General features: G+C 42.4%; 2 protein-coding genes across 2 annotated transcripts in view; one reads left to right on the plus strand and one right to left on the minus strand.

Annotated features, from left to right (window-relative positions):
• LOC138624009 (polycomb protein SCMH1-like) overlaps positions 1–15,091 on the plus strand; it is a 39,310-nt gene extending 24,219 nt beyond the window's left edge. Inside the window, exon 15 of the mRNA XM_069703863.1 lies at positions 15,055–15,091. Coding sequence (XP_069559964.1) covers positions 15,055–15,074 — 20 coding nt within the window. The 3' untranslated portion in view covers positions 15,075–15,091. The remainder of the gene's footprint in view (positions 1–15,054) is intronic.
• cited4b (Cbp/p300-interacting transactivator, with Glu/Asp-rich carboxy-terminal domain, 4b) lies at positions 468–3,472 on the minus strand. Its single transcript, XM_069703875.1, has 3 exons — positions 3,253–3,472; positions 1,887–2,258; positions 468–1,788 (listed from the first exon to the last, which is right to left on the minus strand). Exons 2-3 carry the CDS (start codon positions 2,247–2,249, stop codon positions 1,357–1,359), a joined length of 795 nt encoding a protein of 264 aa, XP_069559976.1. The 5' UTR covers positions 2,250–2,258; positions 3,253–3,472; the 3' UTR covers positions 468–1,356.
• Positions 15,092–19,732: the final 4,641 nt, after the last annotated feature.

Consider the following 19,732-nt stretch of genomic DNA (forward strand, 5'->3'; position numbering starts at 1 on the left):
TAAACATTACAACCTATGGACTATTTCATCATCATGGTAAACATTTTTAACACCTCTGATGTTATAGGCATGGCAATGTAATTACCAAGAAAGATGTTAAATAGTAGATCCAATTTAAATATCACTAGCTGAGATGTCAGATATATCAGTTGTGCCCTGACATAACACAGCCACTCTTTTTCCAACCAGCAAAGAAACATAATTATCACCATATGACAATTGTGTTCTTATCAGTGACACCCAAGTGTTTCGCAAAGAAAATGGTAAATTAAAGAGAACTGGATACCCAGGAGACCTGGAGTAGAGATCCTTCTCAACCATGAATATTGTATCCATTTAAACATTTCCATACCCGACTTGAGAGAAAACTGAGGTTTTCCTTCACCCACAGGTTAACCTAAGCACTTAGCTAGCTCTCCCGCTGCCTGGGGGAAGAGCTATGCAATGAATGGAAAAGCAGGCCACACTTCTATCCAGGCCATTTTTATTGATCCTCAAAACCCCTTTCACAAAGACCATCCCCCCATCTTGACCACAAAAAAAGGGGACAATATAAACAACCAATAAATAAGAATCTGCGCGATTAAGGCGGTTCTACATCTCCAATAGAACACAACAGTGTGGACATGTTGGAGTTATACAGCTTCATACAGTACAAGCAGTAGATTTATGAGAACATCACATCTAAAAAGGCAGCACTTTACCAAAAGTGAACCATTTTTAAAGTCTGGATGACACTCATTCAAATGAGACAACATTGTACTTTTGCAATTGGAAATCCAGGCTCTTTTAGATGACATTGTCATCCCAAACTTATTTTAGTACTATGCCAAATAGAATGGGGGGGAAAAAAAAATCATGAATAGAGAACTTATTATTCTCCTCCCTCAACCAACTTTCAAAAAAAGCTAATTAAAACCACTTAAATCCAAAACTGGAGAAGGTGGTTGCTCTTTATATCAGTTTTGTCAGATAGGAATAAATAAATACACCTTTTTACTGGTAAACTGTCATGAGGCCTAGACTTAGGAGGCTACATAGTGTCATAGCATTTTTCAGAGTGGCTTTTAAGAATTTCAGCATTTCATTATTACATTCATGTCCAGGAAATAGGAAAAGTCGAACCAGGCCTCAAAGCCAGCCTTCCTCTGGCCATTAGCACACGTGAGACTCGCGCCCTGTGCGATCACTGTGGATATCCAGAGTTCTCTTCTGTGTGCCCTGCACTGCCACTTGGCTTAGTCGTACAGGGAGGTGCTCACAAAATAAAAAGCGAGGAGATGAACCCTCTTCATCCATCCTGGACAATTTTCACTGTTCCGTCTCCATTTGTGCCCCTTTGCAAGTAACGTCCTCTCAGCAACTAACGGTGCTGGGCTGCTGTTTGCTGACAAAGTCTGAGATGAAGTCAAACTCATTCTGGCCCAGGAAGAGTTCTGGCAGCTCCTGGACCCGGTCCAGGCCCAGCTCCATGACCAGCGAGGTCAGGACGTCCTCGTCTATCATATCCGCATCCATGCCGTTCAGGGCCAGTGCCGGCCCGGCCATATGCTGCATGTTAGCCAGCTGAGCCGGGTTCATGCGGTACTGGGCCGTGGGTCCCATGTGGTTCCCAGCCATAGGACCCAGTGGGTGTCCATGGTACTGGGTGTTGAGTTTCTGCAGCTGCATGCTGGCCATGAGCTGCTGAGATGTTAACCCTCCGTTCATGAACTGTTGTTGCTGCTGTTGCTGTTGCTGCTGCTGCTGCTGCTGCTGCTGCTGCTGCTGCTGCTGCTGCTGCTGCTGCTGCGGTGCTGCTGCTGCTGCTGCTGCTGCTGCTGCGGGTGCTGCTGCTGCTGCGGGTGCTGCTGCTGCTGCGGGTGCTGCTGCTGCGGGTGCTGGGCTTGTTGCTGGTGCTGCTGTGGATGCATGTGATGCTGCTGCTGAGGGTGATGCTGTTGCTGCTGAGGCTGGCCATTATACATCATGTTACCAGAGGTCATTGGGTGGTGACCCATCTGGGCCCCGTTCAGCTGTCCATTCATGGGCCCGCCCACCATGCCCTGCCGCTGCCTCATGGCGGTCTCCATGTTGGCCTGGGTGCCACCATAGTGCATCATCTGGCCATTGGGCAGCACCCTCATGCCCTGCTGGTTGGCATGCTGCTGGTGACCTGCCTGCAGGCCGCCATTCATGCCCATCCTGTAACCGTGGAGACTGGCGCCCGCTGAGCTGTGATTCATGGGCATCATCAGATGATCTGCCATGTCTCCTGTCTATGGACAGAGAGGAGACACTGTTAGGACAAAGTAAAGGGGCAGACAAGACCTTTGGAAACAGGAAAAACATTAAGGAGGAGCTGCAGCAGGGTTACTACTGACATAGCATGCATGCATTCAGCTGTCCATTTGAACCAGTATCAAACTGCTATGAATGATCAACTGCTATTGATAATCAATAACACTACTGTTAAATGTTACCATGTGGTCCAAACCAAATTCCATACACAACCAATTGACTTCATTCATAGTGACCACACGCGTCACATTAACCGAAGAGTAACAAAGATACACGTTTCCTCCTAATGTCACAATTCCCATCTCAAGTTAAACCACCGAAATCGCTTCCGGAAAAAAAAATATATATATATCTGCACGGTTGTTTTTCCTATTGGCGAACACTGAAAACCTTCCTGGTGTGTTTAGTCTTCCTAAAACCTCCCCTCTTTGTGCCAAGGAACGAACGCCCAGGTTGAAATTACAGGTTAACATACATTGTTTGGGTGCATTTTTTTTTTTTTTTTTTTTTTTTCCGCTGGATAATTCATGCACGACGGAATCGACAAAACAGAGGGAAAATGCGTGCATCCCGCAATGCTCTGTTTAAATCAAATATATGTTGCATGACATCTGAAGCAGAAAAATCTTGTTACATTTTATGCACGTAAGGTTGCAACAAAGAACACTGACATCATGCAACATCTCCCCAACAGCTGAATCACCACAATTCTAACAAGCCATAAAATTAAACATAGGCTTCGGGTTTTCTCCGATTACACCGATACGTTTGTTTAAATGTTTGTGCTCGATTATTCCCCCCCCCCTCCTCCCGCTTCCCCTCCCCATTATCGCCTGATATTATCCATTTTGTTAATCTCGACTTTGAAACAAGGGAATGCAAACAATGGAGCAGCAGCAGCAGCCCCTGAGACCACTACAGACCGAAACCCCAATTTCTCCCAACAAATAAATCCGATAAAAAAGCACTTACCCGTAACCGCTACGTTTTCACAAAGTTGCGCGACTTTGCCTCGGCTCCGTCTTTTTAAACAGTTTTCCTTTGCAAGGCGAAGCTCCTCGGAATTACAGCATGTATTCCACAGGGTTACGCTTCATGCTCAAGCGGGGACGGTGTGCACAAAGACTGCCGCATCAGATCTTGAAACGACTGCCTATTTTCTGGGTCAACTCAGGGATTATGTACATCTAAAAAGCTCAGAGGAAGGCAGTCGGGGAGAGGTGGAGCCTCGGTCCTGCCTCTTCTTTGTTCCTATTGGCCCTACTTAATATAATTGTGCATGGGCGTAGAAAAAAAAAAAAAAAAAAAAGGGGCTGTTGGAGAGTTGTGACACAGTAGCCAATTTAAATACCCTCCTCCCTACTGTTTCTTTTTGAAAGATTATTTAGACATCTTGTTTGTCTTTATAAGTAACTGCTGCTTTTGTGTTTGTACAAAGAAAATACAAGAGGATAGATAGATAGATAGATAGATAGATAGATAGATAGATAGATAGATAGATAGATAGATAGATAGATAGATAGATAGATAGATAGATAGATAGATAGATAGATAGATAGATAGATAGATAGATAGATAGATAGATAGATAGATAGATAGATAGATAGATAGATAGATAGATAGATAGATAGATAGATAGATATTTTTTGTTTGCTTGTCTCTATTTGTTCATTTATGTAAGAGTGAGCATGCATGTCATGGGTCAGACAGCATGACATTGTGTAGAAAATGTAGTTTCTCATGTTTTTGGCACCAACTTATCTCTTTAGCTTCTGTGTTGTAAGAAGGTTGCCCTGGTATGTGTATCTACACCAAGATCGCTGAGATCACTGTTGGTCCATGTGACCCAGCAGTCTGCTGTGTGTTGTTGGCCTCAGCAGTGAGGCAGTGGAGGGAGGGCAGGGGAATGTGCAATTCTCCAGCAGCAGTGGACCTACTGCTGTGCATGGGATGTGTCTCATCTACGTGTTTACATGACTATGTGCATCCGCTTTTCAGATGCACTTGTGTCTTGATTGCCTACTTCAGAACAATGACCTGCTGCCTGCAAATGGTTGGCACCACTTTGGGAAAACAAGCCAATCTATTGTCCAGGGGATTCGTCCATAATGATTGGAAGGTGTTTGTCATTGTTTGACATTGTCCGGCAACTTTAAAATTGAAATTAATGAGCCACTCCCAGGTGGGGGTTCTTTCTGAGAAACTCACCCAGCCAGTCAGTGCAAACAAAACACACAATCAACATAAAGTTTCCGTTGTGCCAGTGGTGGATAATCTTTGAGCAGAACACTTGTGTGCAAGCTTGCAGTAGCTTTTGGTAATATAGCAATAAATATACAAACAAGCTTTTTAAGAGGCATTAAAATGGTCTTTTTTTTTTTTATCTCAGGGACACAGGTTCCTGATGGTGTCATTTGCATTAGAGAGCACAGACAATGTGTCCAGACCTTCTGGAGCTCACCAATCATATCACTGCATCTGTTAAAAACTCAAGATATTTGCATGAAATCCCAATCAGCCATGATTGTGGTGGAAGATATGCATTGTAATTATGCATCCAAGTTAGCATACGTTGTTTGTAATTAGAGGATCTACTGCAGTCACAATCCCTTATACAATGGGGTTTTTTCTGTGTAGTGTGTATGTTTCACAGATTTATCTCACATCTCCGGCTTTGGTCTGTGGTTTTAGGGGAGGAGCCTCCACACACTTTGCCTTAAGCCATTTATTGATTTCTATGCTTATTTGTGAGCGTGCATGCGTGCCTGCGTTTAGACGAGAGTGTTCATGTGGCTGTGTTTATAGGAGCAATAGGCTGTAAGTGATTTGACACACCCCTCTGCCACACTGCAAAACATGCAATAAAAGTGCTGCGGTTGCATGAAGGCTTGATTTCGCGCAGGTTCTACCCTCAGACTGGTTTAAGGATTAGTCGCTTTGCTTCACATATTTATACTCACATGTTCTCATCAGCAGCCAATGTGGTGTTTAAATTTTTGATAGGCTTAGCACAAAAGGCCTCACCATTCCTCAATGGCTCTCCCTCAGTGACAGCAGTCTACTACATAACAGATAATTGCTTTGTCAGAAGACTCTGCCTCACCTACCCGAGCTTTGTTGTAGCAGTCGACCTAAGCCCCTTTCAGGCATGCAACCCTTTTCATTATTGAGTGAGACTGCCTGGACAGTCAACAGGCTGACTGGGGAATCTATGTGTAAGCGCTGGCACACAGATTTTTTTTTATTTTTTTACTTCTTCATGTTGTTCAACCAAGTGCCTTTAACAAAGAAGCTCTTCTTTTTGCTATCGTTTTGCATATATACAATATGGAACGGATCCACATACGCATACCTCTGATAAACCGTATGTATAGAAGCGCATGCATGTCCGTGTGCATTATGTGTACGTACTCGCCCCCTCTCATGACTTATTTATCCATAGCAGCTCAGAGCCCACAGGAACAATTAAATAATCTGACCTGAACCAATCAGGTCCTGACGGTTCACGTTATAAAGTACAAACTCACTGAACTGTGTTAAGACATTTACAAACATGAAATATGTCATAAATTTTAAATAGATGGAGCACTAAAATGAGGCTTCAGTGAGCAAGGATGTCTCATCTCGTATTAAACACTTGTTGCTTTAACGCCTCTCCTCCCGTTTCTGGATGTGTTCATGTTCTTATTTACTTCTATATTTTCTTGATATGGGTTTATTTGCATATAGAGCGGGCAAGTGAGATCGGCTCTCAAGCAGTCAGTCGGGGTAGCCTGATAATGCCAAGTTTGAACTGCTGTTCAGAGGACAGGTCGTTAATGCAAGGTGTGCCTCTCCTTAGAGACAACAGAAGTTATTTTCCTCATCATCACTTCTTTCAGTCACCACTGCACTCTCTCTCTCTCTCTCTCTCTCTCTCTCTCTCTCTCTCTCTCTCTCTCTCTCTCTCTCTCTCTCTCTCTCTCTCGCTTTCTTTCTCTCTCCCAGCTCCCTCTTGTCCATCATGTCATTGTCATGTCTGAATGAAACCTTGACTAATATTCATGTATAAGTCACCTGTTTTTGAATGACTCAAAGTTGTAAGGAAATGTTATGTATAGATGCCTGAAAAGGGCTCTGCTCTGCCAACACCTGGGCCTCATCTGTTTCGGGACTCTCTGTGTATCTAAGGTGACAGTCCTGTATTTTGGAAACCCTAAAACTTTGTAACTGTTATGGAGTTGGCCAACAAGATCACGGAGTATTTAGCTGCCTCTTCCATGCCCTCCATGTTAGACTTCAAGAAGCCTTACACTGACTGTAGAGGCCAATGTCCATAGCTCCTCAAACTCCATGGGTGCCTTTGCTCCAACCCCTCTTTGAAGCAAAGGCACCCATGGAGTGTAGTGAAGTGAAGACGACACAAAAGGTTTTTCCTGCAAAGTGATGCACCGACTACCAATGCATGGTTCTAAATGTTTGACGGGCAAAAGGAAACTGAGCACTGAGTTATGGAATAAGAAATCCTTTTTAGTCAACAAGTTCTTGAAGGCCAGATAGAGTCTAAATCAGTCTTAAGCCATTGCCAGGGGCAAAAACATTGCTCAAACCAACACCAATATCCTACACCTTTGATTATAGTTAGCAAATATATTAGGAGGAAATTATTTTCTGGTTGCCAGGAAAACCACAGTTATGCTACATATTCTGCTCAATGCCAGCTGACTGTATTGCATTGAATTGCATGCAGACCCTTCTGCGCAGTATTTCAATTTAATATGTATACTTTGAATACACACAATACAATCAACTTAAAAATTATATAAATTAATCACTGTTTTTAATTACTTGCGATGTTTTAAACAACATCCTGTATGTTTATCATAGCATTACTAAATTTGAATGCAGACTAGTGGCTGAACATATTCTGCATAGCGATTCCACTTTCTGGGATTTCCAGGCTCACATGAGTGAAGTAGAATCACTTTAGAGAACTAGAAGATTAGATGGACAGACTAATGACAGATCCCATTTGCACATAGCTACAGTAGTGATCAAGCAGTGGACATTGAACCAATCACCCGAGTCATCTTTAATCTCTGTCACCATATACTAATAGCTACTGATCTAAAACCAGCTGACTAATCCTCCCTGCAGTGTCTCTGCCAGTAATGATTGGCAATCTTAGAATTATATAGAGCCTTGTATCTGGTACAGACCTGTGGGTTTATTGATAAAGCTGTTGCTGAGTACCCAGGAAACAGTGCCACAACCTCAAAATAAATTGTTTTCACTTCCATCACTGAATTTCTGGTACTACTTGGGAACATTTTTGATAAATAGAACAATCTGTTGGCTCATGTTGGTAAATTGATTATTTTTTGTGAGTTTTAATACCCGAAAATTGACTGACCAAGTGTTTGAAAAGAATGTACACATGGGTCCTAGCATGTAATGGAAATATAAATAATTTATACCAATTATTTTTACTGCTCCTAATTGTGGTAATCTATAATTTTAAGCTTTTCAGTTGTACTCACTGGAGTCAGCCGGACTGGCATGAATGCCTGAGGCACAAAATATATATTGATAACTCACTTTTCAAAGCATCCATGAAGTTTGCTCTTTCGATCAAATCTGTGCTGTGATCCTTGTCACAGCCCTAACACAAATGGACAGTAACCTAATTCAACAGGACTAGTATGTACATTTCCCTTGAGATGTGAAACCAAAAGTCAGTTTGTCTCTCTCTCACTTGGTGTGGGGGAGGGTTGTTATTGTTCTGGTAAATGAGAGAGTCTCTATAAATACTCCCAAGGCTTCCTTCTACCTCTCAACCACCAATCAACAGTCACTGTTCAGCTGAGCAGCTGAGCGAGGGCAATAAGCCTCAGTCAAGGCTAAGGGGGAAAGAGTGGGGGAAGGAGTGGGGGAAGGTCTGACTGTAGCAAAGAAGTGGTTGAGGGACTTTGGAAGGGAGGGAGGGGGAGAAACCTGGTAACTGCCATTCAAAGACCTGAGGCCACAAGTGGGGGTGAGGCTTGAGTGAAAGTAGTGATTGAGTGGGGCGGGGGGAGTCATTCGGAACATACCACATTAAAGGAGCTCCAACAACTTTGGTGATTGTTCCATGTGAAGTTAAAAGAACATGTCTTCTCTTTGAGAATGGCCCCAACTTCCTTCCTATGAGCTTTGTTCTGTCACAGTTTGATGGTGACACCCTTGATTAGTCTGTTATTGCACACTTGTTTTGTCCCACTTGAAAAGCACTAGTAGGATTATCTGACTTTAAAGAAACAAAAACAAAAAAATTATCCAAGAATGGGGTTAAAGAGAATGGACTCATAATTTGTCTATTTAGGCCAATCCTGTATGACTGGGCAATATAACTGAAATCAATATCAATATTATCTCCATGAGATCATGTTTCTGCCAACAGTGTTTAAAGGTCATCAGAACAGCCACTTTTTAAGGGTAATGGTGCACAGAGAGTCACGTTGTGGAGGGGGTCTCTGTTGTGAACAGCGTGGTGAAGTCATATGCCAATTGGTTATAGGCTGCTTCAACAGTTTAAAAATTAACCTGAGGTCAACACCCATTAGAATGCAATGAGTGGAAACAATCTCCAATGGAGTGTGGCCAGCCCCTATCAATTCACAAAGTAAATTTGGGTCTGGAAATACCAGACTCGAGCCTGCCCAAAGACGTGCATGTTTATCCCAATTTGTCTCAGTATCCTCCAATCTCAATCCCAGCCCCTCTCTGTGGCAGCAGGCCATTTACTGACAACATGAGTGACCATTCGGAACATGTATAAACACTTTTGCTTTTAGATGCGGTCAGACAACATGTCGACTTTATACGGGCCTTGAATCAGAAGACAGATTTGAATTTTTAAGGTATGACTAAAAAAAAAAAAAAAAATGCCTGCTGCAGCTGAGAATTCCCAGCTTACTAATCATGATAGCGTACTCTCCGGTGATGACTTAATGCAAGCTATGCAAATACAACTGGAGTTCTCCCTGGTTTCATGTATCCAGCCTTGGCTCGTTCCCAAGCAATGTCAGTCATTTACAGTCAGCACCACAAGCTCACTGCCTACATTTCCAGGCAGCACCATTCTTCAGCATGCACTAGCCTGAGGGATCATTGTTGATACAAACACTAATCATGTCCCCTTCACTGCACTTCCTGCCTTACAGCAACTGGTGATGTTTCCAGTTACCTCTAGGAATACAGCGCAGAAGTGCAGGGGGGATGCGCAAACTAAATGGACAACAAGAGCCAGTACAACCTGTCAAACAAGTAGCTATTATGGAAGGGGGGGGGGAGTGGGAGAACACAGTGATGATGTGAAGAATGACCTATTAATCATTCATTATCTCCCAGCACTGTTAATGAGGTGACGACTCTTAAATAATTAGCAATGTGACTGAAGCATATTTCCATAGCAGTAGCCTGAGGACGTGGAGGGCATTGGGGACACCAGTGGGGGAAAGGAATATGGGATGCACCAGGCACAAAAAAAAGAACAGCCCCCACACCAGCTTAGCAAACAATAACTGTCCTGATAGGGGGCTCTAGGAAGCATGGACAGAGAGACAGAGTTAGACAGAGCAGAAGGGATGTAATGAAGCTATGCGCAATATGGAGACAAGAATTAGCCATGTAGGGAAATAACATGTTGAAATAGTTATGTCTATATAGTGGGCGTTAAGTTGTTCACCCAGCAGCCATCATTATCTGTCTGTCTCATTTCAAGAGGGGCAGGCCAGGGCCTTCAGGCTTTTCTAACACACAAGTCAACTGTGGGGAACTGTGGCCGGCTAGCACCCCAGCCTGCCATGGGCCTATTCATCTTGCACAAAGCACACAAAAGAGCAGACCATGAGCCACATTCTTGACATCCAACCTCATCACCCCCCACTACCCTCCCACCCCCAGCCCTGACTAGCACCCCTCCCCCAGTGCCTCACACCAGCCAGGGCAGACAGGAGCTGCTGTGCTAACTGGCTGGCTGGCTGGCTGGCTGGCTGGTTGGTTGGAGTTGTTTGGTGGAGGGAAGGGAGGGTGTGGGAGAGAGGGGGCAGGGATGTTTTCTCTTCAGTCAGCTAATTGACTCACAGATGTCAGGAGGAATTGGGTTTGTGTTGGGGCTAAAGCACCCATTGACACTTCCCCCCCCCCTTTCGAAAACAAATACAACGCCCCATAAAGAAGATGCACAGGAGGAAAGGTTGTGCATATGCCTGCACACTTGCATGCACAGGTACCTGTGGCCTAACCGTCTGTTTCTTTCACACAGACCTCCTCAGTAAACAGTAAACAAATATGTCTCTGTGTCAGTCAGGGGAATTTAGGGTGGGCTTTATTTATTTCTCCAAATCTCAAGGTATAAATGTGACAGTGAGCTGTAAGTCAGTTTTGACTGTAGCTCAGCCTCACAACAACACCAGAAACTAACAGCTTTTTGTGGACACTTAGAATCTGGATTGTTCTGGGCATAATTTCATTTTTCTCTTTACCATCTGGGGAGCCTCTCTAGCTGTCAAGCTAAAGCTGGTATCATCTACTGATACATTGGTGCAATAAGACTTGAGGCAGTTCATACACTGTGCAACCTATGAAATGACCTATTTTCAAGTCAGGGTTTCATGTCACGCCATGTTTGCCCACTGCAATTTAATCTCCTACACGTATGCACTGCAGAATTCAAATGTCTTCTCTGAACACCCAAAACACTGACAGCTGTGTATGTGTGTGTGTGTGTGTGTGCGCCTGTCATCGTGTTCATGTGTTTGTGTGTCCCAACTAGACTGTTAAACAGCTGAGCCCAAATTGAAAGTCAGTGCTGTCATTCCCTATATTTACCAAATGACTCACTCACGGCAGAAATCTGTTTGGACATGCAGTTAGTATTCAAGAAGTTGGTTACAACATCTCTGACAGCAGCAAACTAATTAGGAGGGAAAGTGAATTGGGAATATATGTAGCAGAATTACAGTGGTGGACTGGTTAGATGATAAAAACAAGGTAGAATGGGCTGCCTCCAGGGATGGTGGTAAAAGTACAACCAGTTTCTAAAAAGCACAATGTTGCAACTCCTAGTCTATTTGATAATAGTTGAGAGATCTGTACATTTTCAGAGATATTCATCCTCCAGAGGCCCATTCAGGACTCATGCTGTACTACCAAGAAAACACAAATCATGCATTATTGAGTTCCCCCAAAAGCTCTGTGCCTGGCTTAAGTTCCCCTTGTGGCCTTTGTCCAGTAGCCTTCCCATCATGAGGTCTGATAATGGTAGAGCCATATCCCACTCCTACAGGGGAGCTGACAGATAGAAGTCAGGAAAGGAGTTCTCCTTCCAGACTGAGAAGCCTATCTGTGTTACACCACCATTGCCTCTAAATGTTGAGCAATGTCCTGGTGAGCACATGTCTTAGCGGGTTTACACAATATGCTGTGTATACACATGCACAAGGCTTCAGCACAAGCACAAACACTCACACATACACACACACACACAGGCCAACCCACTGCCCACTAAAGCTGCCTATAGTCCGCCTGTCCTCTTCCTGTTTTTCCACTCACCCACACTGTTGTCACTCTGGCCAGGAAGCTGTGGGAGAGATACGCATGACAAAGTCTCTCTTTATTAAATTGGCAAAGAGATGCAGTGCTTTTGGAGTCCCTGTATGTGTGTGTTTGAGAGACAGACAGAGAGAGAGAGAGAGAGAGAGAGAGAGAGAGAGGGAGAGGAAGATAGAGTAAGAGAGGGAGAGCAAGCACTAGTGAGATGGGGGTGGGGACCTAAGCCAAGGGCTAGAGGCTTATCCAAGATCCACTCTAGGCTCATCCCTGGATATTGCTGTTTGAAACCATGAATCAAGAACAGAAGATACAGAATAGAGCCCAAGAATGCCGTTGTGATATACTGCATCCATAATAACATCCATCCACTGAGAGGCAAACATTTCGCCAATATGAATATTATACTATACAAACTGCATTTCTGAATTAAGTATGATTTATACACAAGACACCGGCAGTCCAAAACAGAAAGAGGCCTAATTTCAGTGGAATTGCTGTCGTAAGTGGCTTTATAAATTTGCAGTTTTGCGTTCCCATTTGGTCGATTTGAATTTGTGCTTATTGGTCAAGCCATCTTGACAGTACTGAACTTTAAGAGAATGAAGACCAAAACGGAGGACGCTGTCATATTGGCTTTTTCCAAATTTATACTGCATTACCATCTCCACCTTGAGTATATCCCCTTCTAGAAAGTGTTGACAATCAGTTGTGAGCAAATGGAACAAACATTACTTGGCCCAAAGCCTGATGAGCTTTGGACCTACAAGTGCTAAACGAGTGCGCACTGGGCTCTAACAAGAGCAATCCTCCATTACCAAAAATCTGGAAGGTGGTGCATTTAAAAAAAATAATTGCTTTAAAAACGGAATAAGAGTGTAAACTGCCTGTTCGTCTGCTCTAATGTAAAATGCAAAGATTAGCATGCCCAGCTAGTTATTTTAGAAAGTGTATTTTACCAACTACACTTCCAACAGTGTTTTTCCAAAGATGTCATTTTGTGAGGTTAAACCTGCAACTTCTGTCTTCTACTTCTGTCAGTGCAAGTAATTACAAAAAACACGTTGACAGGTGCTTATGTCAGAGGCTCTACTCAAGCTACTGTTGCGGCTGTAAAAAAGTGGATCAATTGTGGATGCATGAAATAAAAAGCGTCACAATTCCCAGGGAGATCAGAATTTGAACCATTTGGTCCGATAATATTTGGAAAGTCAAGAAGAAGGGTGTGATTCAGTGATTTTATTTAGCATAAGGGCTAAACCGGAAGTGGTGGAATTGTCTTGCTGTGTATAAATGGAGCTGTATTTACCGTGTACTCGAGAAGAGTCCATATGAACGGCCTCTTCTTGTGGTCGGAACTCAACATTTTCTGAAATCCTTTGAGGTCACGAGTTGACGTTTTTGCTGCCGTTTACAGAAATAGCAGTAGGAATGGTGAAGATAATTTTTGATTGAATGTTAAGCTAATGTAATGTAATTTTAGTCATGTGGCGTTTGTCTTCTTAACTTAGATAATAACCTATGTCTGGGGAAAATGTTGCTCTTCATTACTTTATCCCCCTGTTAGCTTGCTAAATTGTTAGCCTCTGTGGCTTCTAGGCGCCATCCATGTTGCTGTTGCATTGCAACATTGTTTTTACAACTTAACCACTTGAAAACCAAGCATACGGTGCACACGGCTTCCCATGTTATCCACGAGCTCACAAGTTCCATTTGCACGCAGCATGTGGTGTGTAAGCTCTGCCCATACAGCAGCATGTTCAGTTTGCATTCGTCTGGCTAGCGGAGAAATGTGACACTGGACAGAAGACCTAAGACTTCTTTATACTATGAAATACAGAGAGGTTTTAGCATTGACAGGCTTCATCACCATTGTGTGAATTCGTTTGGCAAAGACTTGGATATAACAGACTTTTATACTGTATTTTATTACTGTATTTAAAAATCCCACACTGTAGCTTTAAGTTATGCAAATGGTCAATTTACCAACTGAGTGAACTTATAGTCACTAAGCTTCCAGTAATGGTCACTAAAGCTGTACGTTTTTTCTTTTGATCAAACAAGATCGCTCAGTACAACTGTAGATCTGGCTTTGAAAAGAAAAACCTCCATATCTTGGCAGTTGGCCAAAACAAATCCCACATTTTGCACTTTGGGGATGAGAGGGAATATTTGGAGGCACTGTAACATCTTGATTTTCACTTACGAGCAGCTGCTTGCTCAAATATTTGTTGCCTATATGTAGGCTTACCTTTGTGTGACTTTATTTGACAAACAAACCAGGACTGTTTGAGTATAACTGATGCAACACTTTCATTTGTATAAAGCATTACTTTCTTAGTCTTATTTCCATTTCTGCTGTCAGCTGTGTACAGGCTCCACGTCCATGTGCTGGAGATAACGACAGGGAGGACAGAGGACAAGATAAGACATTGTGCTCTGCGGTCAGGGAGTACGCCCTCCTCTTTCCCTCCTCCTCTCTCCCTCCTCTCCTCTGTCCCTCTTATCTGCAGCCTCTGTCTTGACCTCCACCCTGCTGCATGGTGTTAGTCAGGGGATAAAACAGCATGGGACTGGAACGAGTACAAGTGAACACTGTTAAAAACATTCACCAGTGCACTCCTCTTGCAGAAACAGAGAGTTCATAAAGCTTTCATTCTGTGGTTTCTCAAAAGAGTCTATGATATATTGACATCTGTTAGTTTTGTGTATAGTTCAATGGTCAGTATACTAACAACTGTCTGTACTGTATTAAATCATGGAGTAATTTAATGATGCGAAAAAGAAAAATAAGGCACCGTATTGTCACCTTTACTGTTGATGTGGAAATCCCCCCACCCCCACCCCCACCTCCACCACCCACCCCCAAATTATGAAAGGGAAAATATGAACAAGCGTTGTCTGATGCTCACCTGAGTCATTTGCTTTATTTCATTCAAATTCAGCTTGGTTCTTTTTTATTTGTTGATCCTCAAAACTGTTAATGATCAATAAAAATGTAAGCAGCTCATGTGGGGGGTTGGGGAGGGGGGTTGTAGCAGGGGGCATTACCTTGGCTTGAAAAAGGCATGTCTCATAAGGGGACAGACTTTCTGAAAAGCGTTAATGATGTTGTACTTTGTTGTAATAATGAAAAGTTGTAGTTTTGTAAGGAAAGAACTACAGGGTAAAGTTAAAAGTCCATGTCTTTTCTTTTCTTCCTAGATCTGCACACCTGGGTGTAGCTGTGAGAAGTGAGTATGCTCGTTGGTTTGCTCTGACATCAGAAAGGCGTGGGGTGAAGGAGTTTCAGGGGGTGTTTAATTCAATTCAATTCAATTCAATTTTATTTATGTAGCGCCAAATCACAACAGAGGTTATTTCATGGCACTTAACACATTAACATTATGTTTAACTGTCTGGTAACCTCTTAAGTTGAATCGTAGTGACACCTGTAAAGAGTACTTTGCTAATCTATAATTGTATTCCAACATCATTACTGGAACCACAATGGGCACTTTAATCAAGATTAGGTCAAACCTATCTGGCTTTTAATTTGAAACTGATACAGGAAGTTGTGATATTTGTGACTTCCTCCATATTCTCATTTGAACTGCAGACAGTGTCCTGAGAATCATGTCCAGACATTGTCGGGAGTTGCCCTCTGAGGCATGTAGCACACAACAGGCGATAATGCATGTCAGTCACAGTCTCACCCACTGGAAATATTCTGTTTGGTATTGGCTTGGGTAGATCCTGCAGGAGGCGTGATAGAAACGTCGTCAACACGCCCACCCACTGGCTGTGAATTCTCTGGACAATGAACTTCTCTGTTTGCATATGTGCTCAATCAGACAAACTTTGTACTCTTGAGCTGACAAACTAAAAGGTCCATTTAATATCCAGTCCAACTGATTTGGACATTTGCATTCTGACATATTCCTTTAGGTCACGTAGCTATGTTCAGGGTGGCAGTGCATGTATAAAAGCAATTTTCAGAATTCAATCAGCTGACCAATGTTGTATCTTTATCAGTCTGTCGTTTTGTGACTTTCGCAGTTATATGGCTGGTCACGCTGTTGCGATCTATCCCCCCCAAAAAAGTATCAAAATCAATCCAGCAGAACCTGAGATTCTGTGTTTTTTATTCGACATACTATTGTTCCTTGTAAACGACACTACACACAATGCAAGTAGACTGGCAACGTTTTGGTTTGAGATATGGATGGGTTAAAGTTGGAGGTGGCTTCTTGGCTCGAGCATCTTGCCTCAGAGGTCTGGTAAACTCAATTCTTTCAAACTCCACACCAACAGATTTATTTTTACATTTTCAATATTGTAGTCTTCAACTCTACAACTTTCATGAATGCACTAGTATTTTCAAAGATCTGTATTGGATTATTGGAGCATTGGAAACATAACTGAAAGCTAAAAATGGACAGCCATCAGCAACTAGCCATGAAAGACTTTCCACTTGACAATTTCCCGGTTTTACTTTTTGTTCCAGCTGGCTCAGCAAAAAAAAAAAAAAAAAAAAAAAAAAAAAAAATGGAGCTGAAGATGAAATGACTTCACACCTCTGTGTGCATTTTGGGAGGTGTGAAGTTTATTCAAAAATGGTGACATGAGGTCAGTTTGCCATTTCTGCCAAGGGGAAGAATACAAGTAGAATCCATTCCCAAGTCAGCTCTAGCAACTCAATTTCCTTGTTAAAATAAAAAAAAGAAAGAAAAATGATCACCCTGTTGTGATGTGCCATTTTGCCATGAGGAACTGGAACACCTACACTTATCAAACAACACTGTTGATGTGTTGGAGCAATTTCAAAAACACGTTTGAAATGTTTTGCTGTTTAGAGCTGTGAAAAAAAAGAGAAAAAAAAGCCCTATTACAATGCTGCTGTTCTCTTTTAATATTTCATGAACATGCTGCCATGCCAAAAATCATTATACATGATAAAAAAGTGGAAAATCAACAATAGGTGTGGTGATCCAGAGAGGACAAAGACATCCTCATTTGACTATGACAGCAAGCCAACCATAAGAGCAGAGTATAGCTCATTTCCATTTCTTACCAAAAGGACAATGATGGCATTATCACTGAAATGGGATTAGGTGCCACAAGCTGCCTCCTGTCGGGATTTCCTGGCAATGTGGTGACCAGGACACACACTTCCTCACGCACAACACATGTCCAAATACCACTGCCTATTGGATGGGCTTTGATGGACTTCTATTCTACTTCAGCAAGGCTGACAAATGTGACTCCCTTTCCACCAGTTATCAAGGCGTGACCGCTTGTCTGTTTGACTTGTTATACATATGAGTCATGAACATGAGAAAGGCAGCTCCGAATCGGTGATTGTTGTCTAGGTTCACATGCTACCTGTGAGTTATTTGGTAGAAGCGCTGAGTTAGTGTGTGAGCTCTTTTCAGACAAGCTTTATGTGACTGATCAAGTGACAGTTTCAGTACTCAACTGAGATGACAGGAAGACAACATTTGACAGAAAACAAAATGAAATCTGAAGCTGCAAAACGCTTTTCCTTTATGTAGTCACATCAACTCTACTATGACAAACAGGAATGTCTTTGACATTAAGCTGTGTCACTGACAAACAATTTCTTCTCCAAAACAGACAGAGGATTCAGTTTCTGTAGGAGGTTTTGCAGCAATGAGGCAACAGCTCTCTTGGTTGAACTAAATTCAACAGAAATGAAAAACAACTCCTCACAGTATAGCAGATAAGTCTTTGTCAGTGTCTCCGTCTGGCACATTTCTTTGTCCCCTGTTATAATACAGCCATACCTAGAGCCTTCAAGGCTTTTCAAAATCCCTGCAGCATGTATGGGAAGCTGTGGAAATCAATAAGCCTCAAGTGCTAAATTGTTTGCTCGCCATTGATTGTGAAAAATCTAAATCTCTGTAACTCAATCTGCCTAATAACAACCAATTATTGTTTCCTCTGCTTCAATCCCAGCGTTTAAGTCGGCCTTGCTTATTTGATTCTAAAGAGAAAAATCTATATATTGATGCCTCCTCAGCAGACCTATACAGGTGTGTGGTTGAATACATAACTGTTTACAAAGGAATGGTGGAAAGATACCTGTGAACAGGCGTGAGTCACTACTGCTGGCCATCACGGGCATGATTCTGGCTGTTGACAGCTATAACTGTGCATTGACAGTCAAGTCAAATCAGTGTGCCAGACCACTGAATACGCTCCCTTCTGCCTCGCATGACATGACCTTTAGATACTGTTAATACATTTATACATGATAAAACCACTGGTCCATGGCTGCGGAAATGCAGCACAGTTTTAAGAGACGTTGTTCAGTTCAACTACGGGGGATTAATGAAAAGAGAAGGTTAGACTCTGTATAACACATAATGTATTTGCATGATGAAATGTTATACACTGTGCAATACAGTGAAAGCTGGGAGATATAAAGGTCCTGAGTGATTAGACTTCATCCTTCACGGGGTGAATTAAAACCATGCTAAAGCCAATTAGTTTAGCCTAGCATAAAAACTGGAACCGTGTCTCGGTTTGGAAGTTAAACAAAAATGCCCAACTGAAAACCAGCAATTTGTCATTATAAGAAGTGTGAAGGGCCTGGTTCTTGGCTCGGTGCATTGACTTCCTTGCACCGGGCCACAGCTTGCCATTTTTATTTTTCAGTTTTTATATGCATTAAACAAGCAAAAGATGTTAATTCTGTGGTTACAGGGAGGTTAACTGTTTCCTCCTGTTCAGTCTTTATGCTAAACTAATCTAATCAACTGCTTGCTGTAGCCTACAGACACACTATTTTGCGCGCACAAATGCAAACAGTGTTATTTTTCTGATCTCACTCTCAGAAACTAAAATGAATAAGCAGATTTCCTCAAATGTTTATTGTTGTTTATTCAGGAGAATGCTAGATCTGGAGTAGTGGAAATGAGTAGCATCAGGTGAAGACAAAAATGACAACTGATTGTAGAGTAGAGAGGAAAATCAGACAAGATAGTTGGGGAACAGGAAAAAAAAAAAGAAAAGGGAAAGTAAGCACCATGAAAACTCCCTGAGAGCACTTTCACTCAGTTCATTTGTTCTAGCCTCTCAGTCCATTTCACTTAATTTCCATGTTAATTAGGGTTTATCCACTTTCTGTGATGTGGATGAAAGTACTCCCCTCTTTTCTAAAGACGACCACACAGCTTTAATAGTGTGATGCAACAATTTAACACATGAGGAAACGAGCAAAGCCAATAATCTGAGATATCTTTGTAATTGAGAACAAGTATTACAGAAAGAGGTGCAATCTTCTGTTAAAAAACAAACAAAAAACATGTTTTGATCTTAACAATAATGTGAAAAAATATATCCCCTGTGAATTGGAGAGATGGTGATTACCCTATCAATATCTAAAGGGTAAGGTGGGTAATTTATGGGTTCATTGACATGTTGACTGAGTAGCTGAGGGAAGCCTTGCCAGTGTAGTCTCTCCAGACTTCAGGGCTTCAAGTGGCAATGCTCGTAAATAATGTTAGTGCAGTGTGCTTATGTGTTTTGGGGGAGGGTCAGGGGGCTTGAGGCATTGATCAGCGCTTATATGGTGCATACTGTGAGACATGGCATTATATATGCACACGTGTGTGATTGTGCACACATGTTATATTGTATTACAGGCCACAGCATCCAATCTTCCTCCCCTTGTCCTTTTCTATCCAATGAGACCCCCACTCCTGTTCCTCCACCAGGCTTATCTTGCCCTGCCGTTCATTCTTGTGAGAAGAAGCGCTCTGCAGAAAGAGACATCTGCTCAGTGAGAGAATGCCCTAATTATTCATGACCATTTAACCATTCAGGATTTGGTCTGCGTGGCATATGTGGTGTTTCTCATAAGTGTGTGTCAGCCACA

The sequence above is a fragment of the Brachyistius frenatus genome, unplaced genomic scaffold (assembly GCF_029030835.1).
Source record: "Brachyistius frenatus isolate BFR_SWC_R1_liver_20210118 unplaced genomic scaffold, ASM2903083v1 Contig_48, whole genome shotgun sequence".
Taxonomy (NCBI): Eukaryota; Metazoa; Chordata; class Actinopteri; family Embiotocidae; genus Brachyistius; species Brachyistius frenatus.